Raw genomic sequence first — 14453 nt, 5'->3', positions numbered from 1 at the left:
GCCCCTAAAGAGGGAAACTGGGTGGCTGGAGATTAAGTACAAGAAGGCTTTTGCTCCTTAACTTCTACAGATGTGTTTATTTGTCTTTGACATGGAGTGTGGCAGTGTTGCTCTGGCAGAGCTTGAGCTCCTGGGCTCCGTGAACCTCCTGGCTCAGCCTGCACAAGGGCTGGAGCTGCATGTCTGTACCACGCTGCTGGCTCCCTTTTAGCTTTTCGAGTGTGTTATATTCTTTGTGCCATTATTAGCGTCCTCTGATGCCACCGTTTACAGGTCTATTCAAAAGCCGGTACAAGCAGCCAAGCTCCTTGAAGAGAGGAAACAGAGTTTCTTTCTTTATGTCCGCCAGCGTAGGAAGGGTCCCCGAGTAACTTGCTTGAGCTCAGTTGCAGACATGTACCGAGGGCCTCCTGGCACTCTGCTTTGCCCTGGAAGGGATGGGGCGCTGCATTGGCCATACCAAGTTGCCTTCTGAGCAGTGCTGTCTTCTGGAACTTTCTGCAGTGATGGACATGTCCTTGGTGGCAGTCCCTCACCATCTATGACTGGAACAATTGAAATGTGGCTGGTGCAACTGGAAGACTGAAGTTTTCCTATTAGTTTGCTCATTTTGTTACTGAGTGTAAGTGGCCGCATGTGTCTAGAGGCTGCCATATTGGACTCCGCAGCTCTGGTGTGAAACGCACCAGTTCGGAGGGAGGCAGTTGCCCTCAGCCCTGCTGGGGCGGCCAGGCCCTGATTTACCAGTGGACTGTGTCCTATCCATTGATGTTCCATGCTGCGCCTGAATTTTGCTCTCTAGAAGGAATGTAACCATTACAGATCAGATCCCTGGGGCCACCGGAAGAGGGTTAGCTTGCCAGATACAGTGAGCATCTCCTGACGCTCCTGCAGATTTTCTGATGCTGCTGAAATTCTTTCTGTGAGGAAATGCATACCAAGTTTTCCCTCACCTTCTAGCCGGAGTTGTACTCTCGGGGGACGGGAACGAGTTCTGCTGCTTCCAGAACGAGGCCTTTCCTCCCCGGAGAGCACCCTCATCTGTATCTGTGTCCTTTCTACCCCAACACTTATGTTTTCAGCTTGGAGTTTTCTGTCTGGGGGCAAAAAGTAGCCACAGAATTGCAAATTGGAACAAAACCCCGTGCCCTCTTGTTATCTCAAGGGACTGGACGTCTCCTCTATCCCTTTGCACCTGCGAGTCCTGAAGATGCCAAGCCTGTCGCCTGTCACGGAGGTCAGAGCGTCCCCATCTAAGAAGAGGTGCTGGGTGTGGTCCGGGGCCATCCGTGGGTGCGGGGAGCTCTGAGGTCCTGTTGGTGTCATCTGTCCACCTGCGCCACACACCCCATGCTTTGGGGGTCCAGGGAAGAGCTGCACAGATGGTGACCCCCAGACCACAGCTGTCACAGTTGGCAGTCAGATCGGGTGTCCTGGTCTGATTTTGGCTCTGCCTCTGACAGCTCTGATGTCACAAGAACCATTCCGCCCCTTGCGTGTCAGCTTCCTAATCCGCAGCATGGGCTCTCAGATCGTTTTTCAGCACCGCTGTTCTTTCTTGTTGGGAACTGGAGCATTAGGGGAACCCGCTGCCTTCTGCCATGCCTGCCTATGTGCTGTGCTGCGCCCAGAACACCAGTTCCAGAGGGTGAAAAATGGGCCATCAGAGCCCAGAGAGCTCGCCTAGGGCCTGGTGGGGCACCATGTTGTAAGGCCAGATTTCAGGAGGGTGAGGTTTCCCTGGTCCAGTTATACACTGTAATGGTCACACAGCAGGTGCCCAGGCTTGGTTCTGGCTCGGCGTGGCCTTGAGGAAGATAAGGTCCCCCTAGGAGCCCCCCGTGCACATCCAGGCCTGGAGGAGCGTTGCCCCCGGGGCCTCTCCTGGTCCCCCGTGAGCTTGGCGTCTGCTGCGGGAAGGTGGTGCTGGGCCTGCCCACTTTATAACAGCTGCCCGTGCCAGGTGGACAACAGCAGTGTCATCACATAAATGTCCCCACTTCACTGCGAGTAGCCTTTCTATCCCCTCTCTGGATTTTAACTGCAACCCCTTTGTCCTTGACAAACACGCATTCTGGGTCTGATGTGAGGCTCTGCATAGACACTGTGACATTATCCAGATAATCTCCACTTGCTGTCACCTATTCAGCCAACTGTGGCATTTGCCTGCCTCTGATCCAAAGCCCCTTTTCATTGTCTCTTACAGGAACTGCTGAGTGACTCACTATGCCAGGGTCAGCAATAGGTCTGACCAGAGCTCGCAGCCTCTGCCGGGGTCATCGGGTCAGCCGGGGTGGCTCCCGGCAGTGCTCTGTGGCCTAGGCGGCTCATTCTGGAGCGGAGCCCTCTCTGTGTCCCTGCTCCGGGTTAGTGCCTAGCCCTTAGAAGGCAGCGCTTAGCAGGTCTTTGTGGAGTGGCTGAGAATGTGTCTGAGAATAGGCAGAAGGCGCCAGTGACCCCACTGCAGTGAGCACTGCTCTGCTCTCCAGGAAGCCCACGGAAAGGGCACTGTCCTTCCTCACCCTGGAGTTGGGTGATCTCACTGGAGAGTAGGACAGCGTGTTGAGCCTGCATTGAGGTCCTTCCTCCGCTAGGTAAACAGCATCTACAGGCCAGGCGGTGACTCCCAGTGCTCGAGAGGCTGAGGCAGGAGAGTCACTGCAAGCTCCATGCCAGCCTGAACTGCATAGCGAGACCCTGTCTCAAAAAGACCAAAACAAAACAAACGTCACCTAGAAAACGGCGTCCCAGGGTGCTAAACAAGGCAGCGGGCTTCCTGTGGGACACACAGGGCTCCAGTGGGTCCTCGCAGCTGCAGCGTGGGGGAAGGCTCTGAGGCCGTGCTCAGCGGGCTGGGCTGTCCGTCAGTGAGCTCCCCTGCAGGCACATGGGAGTGTTGGCACACATTTGTCACCTCGGTGGCCTGGACATAGCTGGCGGGCCAAGACACAGGCTACAAGAAGCATGCTGACCTCCAGCTTTCACTCCCGGAGAGGAACAGAAGGTGAGACAGAGGCGGAGGGTTTCCACGTTGTCACCATTTAATGTGGCACTTAGTAACGTATTTAACTTTGCTTCATTTGTAAATGAAGCGTAAGGGTTACCCTCCCTCAGAGGGGGCAATGGCCCTCAGTGAGGTTAAATGTGGAGACCTTGGCACAGTGCCTGGCATGGAGGGAAGAGAGTGGAGTGGCTGTTTCTCCGGAGCTTGTGGTGACTTGTGGATGGACAAGAACTTTGAGGCCTCTGCAGAAGGGAGCACACCCGAGTCCGAGATGCTCTTTGGGTGGGTGAGCACTGACAGCCACACTAGAAGTTGCGGCAGACGCATCTGAATCATGGGAGGACGAGCAAGTTGGCTTGTGCCTTCTGTCCCTGCCAGTGGGGCTGGGCAGGCAGCCGAGCGAGGACCTTGTGGCCACTTGAAGTTCTGCTTGATGTTTTGTAGACGGGGAGTTTGGTTAGGTTTTTGCATGGGGCGTGGTGTCACCTAGGACCTGGTTTCAGAAGCAGGTTGCTGACAGTGCTAACAGTGGAGCGGCGGCCCGGCAGCACTGACACTGATGCTTGGGCTGGAACGGCGCTCCTAGCCTTAGCCAATGCCCCGCCGCTCAGCGGAGCAGCCTAGGTGGGTTCTCCTGAAGCCCAAAGAGCTCGTGTAAGACTCCTGCTTCTGAGTGACTCTGGGAAGCTCCTCCTGTGTGCCTGTGTGCCTAGCAGGACCGTGCTGTGAGCAGCATTATTCTGGATGTCCTGCAGGAATACAAAGGCGGTCCCTGTATCATGAGCGCTGTGGACTCTGCTTGGTAAATCGTCTCTGCGCCTCTGTGCACCGTGTTCACAGCAGGGACTTTGGGCCCCCGTCGTTAGGTGAGATGTGTATTTGGTTATGACGTGCACTATCTGACGAGGCCTGGTCAGCTGTGCCCCCGCTTGGTAAAGCAGACGATCTACAGGAGGGCTGCAGGCACCATGGTAGTGACCTGTGAGTGCCAGGCCTGGGGCTGCTGGAGGGTTCTGGATAAGGAAGTGACGTGGGGGACAGGGGAAGTGGGCCTCCTCAGAGAGAGACGCGCTCAGCCAGGAGCAGAGGCGGTGCTCCAGCAGGAAGGGAAGAAGGCCCAAATCAGGCCTCAGGGTGTCGGGCAGGAATCAAGTGCAGGGGTGCTCATCCTTGGAAGACGCGGGGTGGCTTTCTCATCAACGCGTCTCTCCTTGTATTTACAGATTCAGCCAGTGATTGAACAAACGTTCCCTTTCTCTAAAGTTCCGGAAGCCTTCCTGAAGGTGGAAAGAGGACACGCACGAGGAAAGACTGTAATTAATGTCATTTAAATAAACGCTCATGCCGATGGTAGCCGTTGGCTCTCTCATTTGGTGAGTGTGCTTGTGTCCCAAACTTTTTCTTTAGCCATTGCTCTCAAACATTTTTCCGATTAGAATATACATGTCATGATAAAAATAAGTACCTTTTTTAGCCAGTAATTTTCTAGTAATTGATACAAAAATATCAGCACTTGGACTTCTGTATAGCAAGTGAAAAATAGTTTCCTTTAAGCTGCTCCTTGACACCAGCTTTGAAAATAACTGTAGTACCTTGCAGTGAGCTCAAACCATCTCTTAGCATCTTCATGCATGTGAGAGCCTAAAACTGGTGGGATGTGGATGGATGCTAGCGTGAAGAACTTACCAGAAGTTCGTTTCTTTTTAAGTTCATCAGTGAGCACTTTTCTAACTAGTGGGATTATTAGGTCTGAAATGTTGCAGACAGCCCATGTGCTGAAGGCTTAGTCACAGGCCTGCACTGTCTGGGGAGCGGGGCTAAGCCTTAGGGGTAGAACCTGGCGGAAGTTAGCACTGCGGGTGACCCTTGGAGGAAGTACCGGGCCCCTGGCCCCTTGCTTCTCTTCCTGCTGTCTGGCCGCAGTAAGGTAAGCATCTTCCCCATCATGTACTTCCACCGTGCCCAAAAGCAGTCAAGCCACTGACCATGGGCTGAAGCCTTCAAACTGTGAGTCAAGGGCCAGCGACGCAGCACAGTGGCACAGCACCTACCTGGCAAGCACGAGGTCCTGAGTTCAATTTCTGGTAACGCACCAAACCAAACATACCGCGAGTCAGAATACACCTTTCTCCTTATGGCTTAATTCTCGGGTGTTTTTTATAGTAATAGAAGGCTAACAAAGGGAAATGGCTGCAAGAAGTGGGGTCCTTGGGGCGGTACTGTGCTATGGTTCAGAGGCCTGTGGAATGGGCTCGGAAGGGGAATCTGGACGAGTTTGAAGGACGGGGATACAGTAAGGGCTGTCTCACTGTGAGCAGAGCTTGTTGTGTGATTCTGGGGAGGGCTCAGGTGATCTCAATGCTGACAGAAATGCAGAAGGTCAGCTGTGCTGATCAGGCTTGAGAGGCGAGTAGCAGTTCTCCGGGAAATCGAACCAGCGGCTGCTCGTGTTACAGTCCAGCAAAAAAGAAGTTGCTAACATTTTGTCCACGACCTGAGACTGTGTGGAGAGTTGTGTGGGGCTGGGTTTAAGGTGAGGAGTTATGTGGTGGGAGAAATTTTCGGCTTTTGGTGATGAACTTGCAGTGATCCTCCTGCCTCAGCCTCCTGAATGCTGGGATTAGTGGTGTCCACCATGCCCAGCCTTGTGTTGTCTGTGAGATAGGGTCTTGCTATGCAGTTCTAGCTGGCCTGGAACTCACAATGAACCCACAGCTGAGGCTCTTGCCTCAGCCTCCTGAGTGCTGAGATTACAGGCATGCAACACCAGGCCCTGCTAGAAGTTTCAAGGTAGCACACTTTTCAGGCAGCAGCTGGATTCTGCTGGCTACGTTTAGCTAAATTTTTGGAGAAAATTGCAACAAAGACAATGGAAAAACTAAGGAAACTTGCGGTTTGCCAGAAAGGGAGTGTGTGCACCAGGAGGGGCAGTTGTGAAAAAGAACGGTGCCATTAGAAAGAAGTCACGGACAGTGGTACCTTGGTTTACAAACTAATTCTTCCACCATTCTGCCTGCAACTGCACTGGATGAGGACCAGGTCAGAGTCAGTGGTTAAGTGCTTAGGGTTAACGTTGACCTTATGGGGAAAAGTGATGCATTCCCATCCAATTTGTTTGCAGCCAGGATTATGGAAAAAATAAGTTCCTGCACTGAGCACCACTGTCCTTGGTACTAGGACAGTCGGAGATCCACCTGTCACAAGCTCAAAGGTAGGGGAGAAGCTCACTTCCAGGCATTTGGCTTGTGCTTACATGGGCCACCTAGGAAGCTGTTTGAGATTTTGTTTCCCAGGGTTCAGCGGTCAAAGCGCTCAGGCTGTCACAGCACGGGGTCTAGTGGGTCTGAGCAGCTGCAGACCTTGGCACTGACCACACCAGGCTGCTTTTGTAACCATGAAACATGCAAGAGTCAAGGGGTCAGGAGGCCGGTCCTTGGACAGGATACTGGACCCCGGCTCCCTCCTGCCTGCCAGAGTAAGCCGCTTCCTCACCGCTGGCTGCCAGCACCATGTGCTGCCTGGCCACAGGTCCAAAGGCAACAAAGCCACCAGCCACGCGCTGAGACCTCTAAACGGAGCCAGACTTCCTACTGTAAGTCGAGTGGCCGAGGCTTTTTTTGGTCACGGCTGTCCACAGCAGTGGAAAGCTTCCATGGTGCCTTTTGCTTTTATTCTTCCCCTCTAATGCGTTTATCAGTGTCCTCAGGGCTGGAGGTGCACTCAGTGGCAGGGCACGTGCCAAGAATGTGCAAAGCCCTGGGTTGGATCTGTGGCCACACAGGACAGAGAAAAACTGAACTGCTGAGGTCACAGGTAAGAGTCTGGCCTAGGATTCATGTGTTTGCTTCCTTCATATTGAAAGGTGAGGCTAACGACTCTAAGGTTTTTGAACTCTTACCTTTGGCATAAGGGTTGGGCCTCTTTCAGTAACTGAAGCACACGTCTCAGCTTTTCCATGGAAATTACCACCGTTTCAGGAAAGCCCAGCTCCCAGTGTACATCCTTTTCTGCCCATGTTTAGAGGTCTCACCACTAAACCCACCCGGTGTGCGCTTGGAGTCTTCGCTCTCCATTAGTTTTAGGTATTTTTAAATTTACTGCACTTAACTCCCACTGGAACGGTCTTGGCTCGTCCCCCGAGGGCCCACGTGCAGGGAGGGCAGGCAAGGCAGGACTGCGCTCACCCCTGCTGCTGAGGGCCTGGGACCCCTGGAACCCCAACCCCCAGACCTGTGACTCTCTCGGTAGAGTGACGTGCGTGGTTCTGAATGGACTCGGAGATTTTGTCAGTATAGTTAGCCAGAAACAAGTTTATTCCAGAGAAGTTCCACACAGGCTATCACAGAGTATCTTAACCCACCATGAATTAATGATACAGACGAAAGACCTACAGTGAGAGCTGCAGGGACACAGAAGACCAAGAGGCATGTTGGACGCTGCTGTACCAACATTTCAGAGCCGTTCTCATGGTCACAGCTGGCCACCGTGGGCTCCCGGGAGGACACATCTCAGAATTAGAAACATGCTTCAACAGGTAAAATAGAAACAAGATTTGTTCTACTTGTGACAAGAGCACCAGTATTCAGCGTTGAGCACAGGAGGAGGAATGGACTGACCGGAGGACACATCTAGCAGTTTTGTTCAGAACCGGCAGAGAAGCCGGGTGTGGGCCGGTGTCCTGGCCGCAGCGAGCCAGCCTCGCTGCATTTCTTAATCCTTAGTGCACTTTGGGGTTCCCAGAGCTCCAGCGCTTGCTGGCAAACAGCTCCTGGGGCGCCGCTCCTTCACCTTTTGGGGATCACTCTGGTCGTCCTCTGCGCTTTGCCCACCTCTTTCTGCCACTTGAAGGAAGTGAGCCCAGGGCTGTAGTGTCCATAGTGTCAAGGTATCTGCCTGTCCTGCGACAGTAATGGCTGGAAATCAGGCTAAAAATCCCGAGTTCAGGAAAAATGGTAGACTGTGGCTTCAGTATGAGGTGTGGGTGAGTAAGCTGACGCTACTAAATTAGGCCGTGATAACACTGTTCCAGGAGCAGCTGTAACAAGGGACTTGGTTTATATTTATTGACTGCTTTCTGTTTCTGAACATATAGGGGTTTCCCACTTCACCTTCCAGAAGTCCAGAAAACATAAAGGCCAAGAACAAATGTGCAGGCTGAAAAGCATTCCTCCAAAAGGGTCCCCAGTACCCTGCCTTACCAACACAGGCGTTTGTGGTTCCCTTCACAGTGTAAGGGATTTGTAGGTCCCAGAATCAGGAAATTTGGTCCTGTTCTCTTGTGTCACTATTCTTTGGAAAAAAATTAAAAGTCTACACAGTCCTGAAGTCGTAACGTCTTTTAAAAACACCTAAACACTGCTAATGGGGAACTTGCTTATGTGGTTACCGAGGCATTGAGAGCAAGAAATGAGCGGAGCGCCGATCCACTTATATTTTTCAAGTGGCTTCAAACTCTGCCGCCACATGGTTCTCCCCCGCGGCAGGACGACTCACGCCGGGGAAGGGCTCGGGCCGCTCTCGCTTGGCTGTCCACCGCACTGTCCTCTTCTGTTTCTTAAGTTAAGTGGCCGAACGTCCCCCGGGAAGCTTCCTGCTGTGCTCGCTGTCTACAGGACCATGGCTTCCCACACTTGGGTTAGCTTCTCTTCGCTGGCTGTGTTGAGGATGATGTGATTCTGATCGTACTGTGCACCCCCTGAAATGAAGGAAAATCAGCAGTGTGCCGACAGAGGGGCAGCAGCAGACACAGTCTACCGCCCGGGCAGAGCAGGAGTGGGCAGCGTGAGCCAGCGTGCCCCTCGCAGCTGCAGGGCGGACGCTCCAGGTGCCGTGGGGAACCTTAAAACAGGAGGCTCCCGCCCCTGCTCAGTGTAACATGCCTGACCGTGGGGCCACGGGAGAAGGACAGAGAGGTTACCAGGTGTATTCAGGGAGAAATCACGGCTGTGAGTCCTAGCCAGAAGTAGAAGGCCAGTAGGAGCAGCTGTCAGAGGCTCCAGGTTTTAGGTAAGTAACAAAAAATGGCTGCGTTAGGTGCAGTGGGGCGGGGCGGGGCGCTGGATGACATCAGAAGTCGCCCAGCACAGGGAGGTGCTGCCCTGCTGGGAAGGCAGAAAACTCCAAGCTCACGTCCACCATGCCTTCACCAGGAGAATGTGCACAGCCCTTCCCAGGGTCTGCAAAGGAGTGCAGGGAAAACAGCCTCGTGGCCTTTCAGTGGGGAAGTATCTTAACAAGAGGAAAGGCCACTGTTTGGCCTTTGGTCACCGTCCAACACTGCATCTTTCAGATACTTTACCTTTTAGCTAGGCCTCTACACCAAGGCCGGATGCCCAAGGATACGTCCTTAGGCCAACAAGAAATCAACCTTCTTCTCACTTTTAGAGCATTAGCAGATAGCAAAAGTCCTGACTTAAGAACCTCGGTAACTGGAGAAGGAAATCATGCCTTGCGATGTTTCCTTATGGCTGAAACGTGTGGAGTGCAAGGGCAGCCTGGGGCCTTCTACACGCACATTTGCGGGGGGAAGACAAGGTCCCTCTACCAGCAGACCCACACTATATACTGCGCCCTGCAACACTGCGTCCCCCCCTGAGACTTCACAAAGTGCTGAGGTACAATCATCTTCAGGATTACAGTCAGTATGAAACTCTATACAGCTAGTATAGTATATATATGATCAGTCCTAATAGAACCTGAAGACTGGAAACATCTCAAAGAATCTGATTCATTCTTTTGCCTTTGGGAGGAATTTAATCATTTCAGACTCTTCCTTTTCTTAGATAAGGTTTCTGCTGGACTATCTGATAGTGCGGGCAGCAGGAAAGTACAAGTGACTAAAGCTGAGGCGCGCACCCTGCTTTCCTGATGTGTATTTGAAGACAGGAAGGACGATACGACCTACTTGGCTTTTAAGACACGGCCAGCCTTCCTTTAAAGTCTGGGGTCTTAAAAGGGTGAGCTTATTACTGCTTGTCTCTTAACTGACTGTCCTGTCTTCTCTGTGTCACCCGTGTATTCTGAAGTCCAGCAGAACAGAGCTGGTTACTTCTGAGTTCTTGGCACTTGGGACTGAAGAGTAATTCAGAGCAAATTTTGCACTCTATTTAAAAGAAACCACTAGCATTCCCTTCAACAGTTCCTAATACTGCTTGGAAGTTATCTTTTCAGTTGGGCCCATGTTAGTATCTGATTTACACAGTGATCTGATTCACTGGCTTATAATACAATCCTGAGATGTTTTTTAAAAAGTGGGCATGAGTCAGCTCCCACTGTTGTCAAAAAATACACGAATGTCTACCAAAACAACCCCTTCCCCAAGCCCCAAAAGAAAACAGACACTAGAGCTAATGAATTGTGTGACATCTTCTTTTGGCTTTTTGAGACAGTCTCTTTAAAGTAGCTCAGGCTGAGCTCAAACTCAGAGCAGACAACTCCTCAGCCTCCTGCATGCTGGGATCGCGGGTGGGTGCCAGCTCCTGGCTAGTAAAGCTTACAGCGGTTTCAACAGGTAACAAATCGGTTGTCACTAATGAAAACCACGCGGTCCTACGCAGTGCCTGAAATGTGCTCACGTTTCCCTGGCACGGGACACAGGCTGGGCAACCCTGTTCGCTCGTGTCCAGAAGGTGGCACCCTTCTCCCACGTTCTGAGGAACTCAAGTTCAGTGGAACAAGAAAGTGGCTGTGGCCCTGAATGCTGGCTGTGTGTTAACATACAGATCACTCATCTCTCTCAGGAGCCGCAGACTAAGGCATAAAATCTTTTAGGAAGGAGCTTTGCAGAGTTAAAGTGAATCCCACAGAGGAGTCTCAGCAGAGGCTGAGGTCAGGGAAGCGGCCCCCTGCATTCACCTTGGCACACAAGTATCTAGCATGGAGCCTACCATGTGGTACCTGGCGGATTCCACTGAGAGAAAAGAAATACGCTGTCCCAAGATTTCGGTGGCCTCAACCCGGGACAGAGGAAGCTGGTTGCATCTATACTTACAAGAAACATGAAGGTGGGCTTAGCCTTATTTTGGGGACTACCCTAATGTTTTCTCAAAAGTTCTACTTTACCAATTTTATCACATTTCTTTGCCTTCCCTGGGGATTTTGAAAACCCTCATAAGAGAATGAGCAGCTTCCAGACCACAAAGTTATAAAAATAAAGGCCTGGGCCACCAAGTCGTACCCGGTCATGGATAAAATGTTCAGGCGTCACTTGAAGTTTTAAAAACCAGGCTACAGCTAGTTCTCACCTTTATGTCTTAATTTTTAATGACAGCCTTGGCCAAGAGCCCTGATTTAAGAATCGAATCAAATTTCTCCATCAGATCAGTATGGAACCTAATCACAGAATTGATTTAGTTCTTGTCCAGTTAAGTTTGTGGACTGAGGTATGACTATATTAATAGTACCTTCGAGTTTCAAAAGTTGAAATTTTTTTCCTTCACTAAAGAAAGGCATATCATATATCATAGCTGGTCATGGTGGTGGACACCTGTAATCTTAGCTACTCTGTGAACTGAGGAAGATCTCAAGTTCAAGGCCAGCCTGGTACTTATTAACAAGATCGTGTCGCAAAAAGGACTAGCGAGGATGGAGGTCAGTGACCAGCACTCTCCATGTCTACATGAGCCTCTAGGTTAAGCCCTACGGTCACAGGGGAAAAGCACCTCACAGGTAGAGAAACGATCGTACCTTTGATATCCAAAACTAGGTTTGGCTTCAGTTTGCTGTAGATCCTGCCATCTGACTTCATGCACCAGAACTGGCTGTCGACATTCTGGTCAAGCGACAGGCCCAGCTTGGAGCCTGATGTGACGAGGCTGCCCACGATAGTCAGGCAGCAGTCTTCTGCTATCTGCTTGGAGAAAAAGCAAAGTGTCTTGGAAAAGATGGGTACTTGGGCCTTACAGTAAGTGTTCTCCTCTAATTAAATGGTTTTTAAAGTTATCTCAGTTTCTTTTCTTGGCTTCATCTGTTCCAGGAGGCATTTCAGCTTTTAGACAAAATCACTAGCCCTGAACAACAGGTATTTTTATCTTTATTTCAGATAACATGAGTGACAGAAAGTTGTCCCTTCTTGTCCCCGTAAGACTTGTGCCCTTTGCAAGAGTTTCTGAATTACTATCCAGTTTAGGACATGAAAACTGCTCATCGTAGACTTTTCCTAGCAGAAACGCCAACACCTGAGGCTGCTCACGCAGCGTGGCCTCCAGAAACACGGCCTGAGCCCTGGGCTGTGACTGCAGTTCTGATGCACACAGGGTGCCCCAGCACTGTAACGCTTGAGGCCATGTGTAGTAGCTGCTTTTGTCCTTCCTTCTGAGAAACATCTCAGATTTTTTAAGTAGGCGTGTTCTTTGGCTATAAAAAGAAAATAAAGCTCACCAGCGCATGTTTTAGCACACAGAAACTTAGAATTCTTCCCTAGAGGGAACCTACCTTTAATATATAGAGTCTGCCAAACAAGTGTTTACACGCTTCAGGAAAAGAAAAATAGTGTAATGTCTTTTCAACAGATGGTGTTACCCTCATATGGGGGACCCAGAGGATGTCACATCACAGAAACCCCACTACACCGCCGGCCCTTAGGAGACAAACTGAAAATGCACATGCAGGGATCTCCATGACCAAGGTCACCCAAGCAGAGTTCACTGTACTACTAAATGTCTGGAAGCTGATGGCCACCTCCTTGAGCACCGCTTATAACTGCAGAAGCCAAAGGTAACTTGTATTAATCTCATTATGTGTCAATACATTGAGTATTAAAATATTTATACAAGTTTTCCTGAAGTGCATAACATTTTTTGGTAGACTCTGTTTAACAGTACATAGCAATCATATGCTCACATGCCAGTAACACATAATGCTATTTTTTTAAAATGTATTAAAAAGTACACTGATCTGCCAGGCATGGTACTTAGACTCCCTGCCCACAGGAGGATTACAAGATTGCGAACAGCATAGGCAACATCAGGAGTGCAAGTGAGACCCCAGCTCAAAAACCCTGGGTGGGTGTAGGTCAGTAGTAGAATGTTTCTCTAACCCATTCGAGGCCTTGGGTTTTTGCTTAACACTACAAAAATTAAAGTGGTACTGTTCTATGAGAGACAAAACCATTGTGATCATGTATGAAATTTCGTTTTTCCTCACGGGCTACAAACTCAAATGTTAAGTGACATCACTGTGTTATAAGCATCCGCACGGTCTTGCGGGCAGGGCATGACCAGGGCATGCCAGGCCGGCTGCCGGCTGCCGGCTGCGCTCCCACGTCCCACGTCCCACGTCGCTGCCGCAGTCCCCACTCTCTCTTTCATGTGCGCACATCTGAACAGCACTCTGTTTACACAGGGGCGAGTCTCCCTCAAGCACGCAGCCTTCTGCTGACTCAGGCAGTACCACGTTTTTAAATATCAGGCACAAACAGTGAAGCCCATAAAGTCTAGGAAAAAAGATCCCTACAACAGAAGCATGAGCTTCTCTTATAAAACCTGACTGCACTCAGCTTTTCAAGTCCGTGAAGGCAGGAGTAATGTGAGGGTGCGGTGAGCCCCTTGGCAGCGGATCACGGGGGGTTTCCTGGGGCGCCTCCTTACCCTACACCCTGTGCTGTCATTTTCCTAAAGAGAAAACAAGCGTGGTGTTCAAACGCTGGATTCGCTGCCCGCCCATCTGAAGTTCCTAAGACTGGCTCTGAACAGTGCCAGGACTTATGAAATAGCATCTCTGTAAGGAAAGCCCAAAAGCACGGTAAGGATGAGTCTCCTCCTGGCAAACGTATCAGAGACCCCATCGAACCTTAAAAGCTCACCCTGCATTTGATGCATCCTTCTTGATAAATCCAAATCTGGTCATCAGCACCAACATCTTCCATGACCTGTATTCTAAGGAGCTTCAGATCCTCCAAGTTCCCGTTGGTTGACATGAACAACCCTGTCGCTTTGTTTCGAAGTCTGAAATAAATTCGTTTCTAGAAGACAAAAGCCCCACCTACAGTCAAATACAAGGTGTGCCATCAGAAGCACTGAACAGCATTGCTCCTGGGAGCTTCCAAAGTCAGTTACGGTTCAGGGACATGCAATCCCAGAGTCTCCAGGGTTGTAGGATTTTCTCCATTGTAAGAGTGACAAATTTTAAAGTGCCTGGGACAGATTATGTTTCATATTGGGTTTGACAGCATTTCTAAAATAGCCATATACCTTGGTACCACGTATCTGAAGGTCGGGGGCTAGTTTCACACTTTAAATTGAAAAGTGATATTGCATTTACCAGAAAAAAAATTTTTGAGAAAAATCTATTCACAGCATAAAGAAAAACATACCTGAACAAAAGGTCTGAGAGAACCTATTTGATTACAGCCAGTGAATTCATACCAGTTAGGTATTTCTGCTGGTGACAACAGGAACTGTCGGCCCCTATAGTTGCCATATTCGTAAGAAACCCATCTGGAAAAAATACG

At 50.4% G+C, this 14453-nt stretch overlaps 2 protein-coding genes across 11 annotated transcripts in view; one reads left to right on the top strand and one right to left on the bottom strand.

The window, feature by feature from the left end:
• The window catches only part of Rtn4ip1 (reticulon 4 interacting protein 1), a 44541-nt gene extending 40184 nt beyond the window's left edge, over positions 1–4357 (top strand). The window contains exons 9-12 of one of the 10 annotated variants that reach the window (XR_010048978.1): positions 1166–1237; positions 2207–2366; positions 3760–3870; positions 4228–4357. Coding sequence is in view for 3 of the 10 variants with exons in the window: in XM_013148511.3 (XP_013003965.2) it covers positions 1166–1309 (144 nt within the window). In the remaining 7 variants the exon portion in view is untranslated. The other 9 variants (XR_010048977.1, XR_010048976.1, XR_010048975.1 and 6 more) reach the window with 9 other exon arrangements.
• Positions 4358–7285: 2928 nt separating this feature from the next.
• Crybg1 (crystallin beta-gamma domain containing 1) overlaps positions 7286–14453 on the bottom strand; it is a 197823-nt gene continuing 190655 nt past the window's right edge. The window contains exons 19-22 of the mRNA XM_063253951.1: positions 14316–14439; positions 13806–13964; positions 11690–11852; positions 7286–8699 (exon numbers count right to left, since the gene is read on the bottom strand). Coding sequence (XP_063110021.1) covers positions 8611–8699; positions 11690–11852; positions 13806–13964; positions 14316–14439 — 535 coding nt within the window. The 3' untranslated portion in view covers positions 7286–8610. The remainder of the gene's footprint in view (positions 8700–11689; positions 11853–13805; positions 13965–14315; positions 14440–14453) is intronic.

Source organism: Cavia porcellus, unplaced genomic scaffold, assembly GCF_034190915.1.
Source record: "Cavia porcellus strain 051 isolate PalLab524CR breed Dunkin Hartley unplaced genomic scaffold, mCavPor4.1 scaffold_7, whole genome shotgun sequence".
NCBI lineage: Eukaryota > Metazoa > Chordata > Mammalia > Rodentia > Caviidae > Cavia > Cavia porcellus.
Note: the sequence above shows the minus strand (reverse complement) of the source record. Positions and strands in the feature narration are given on the sequence as shown.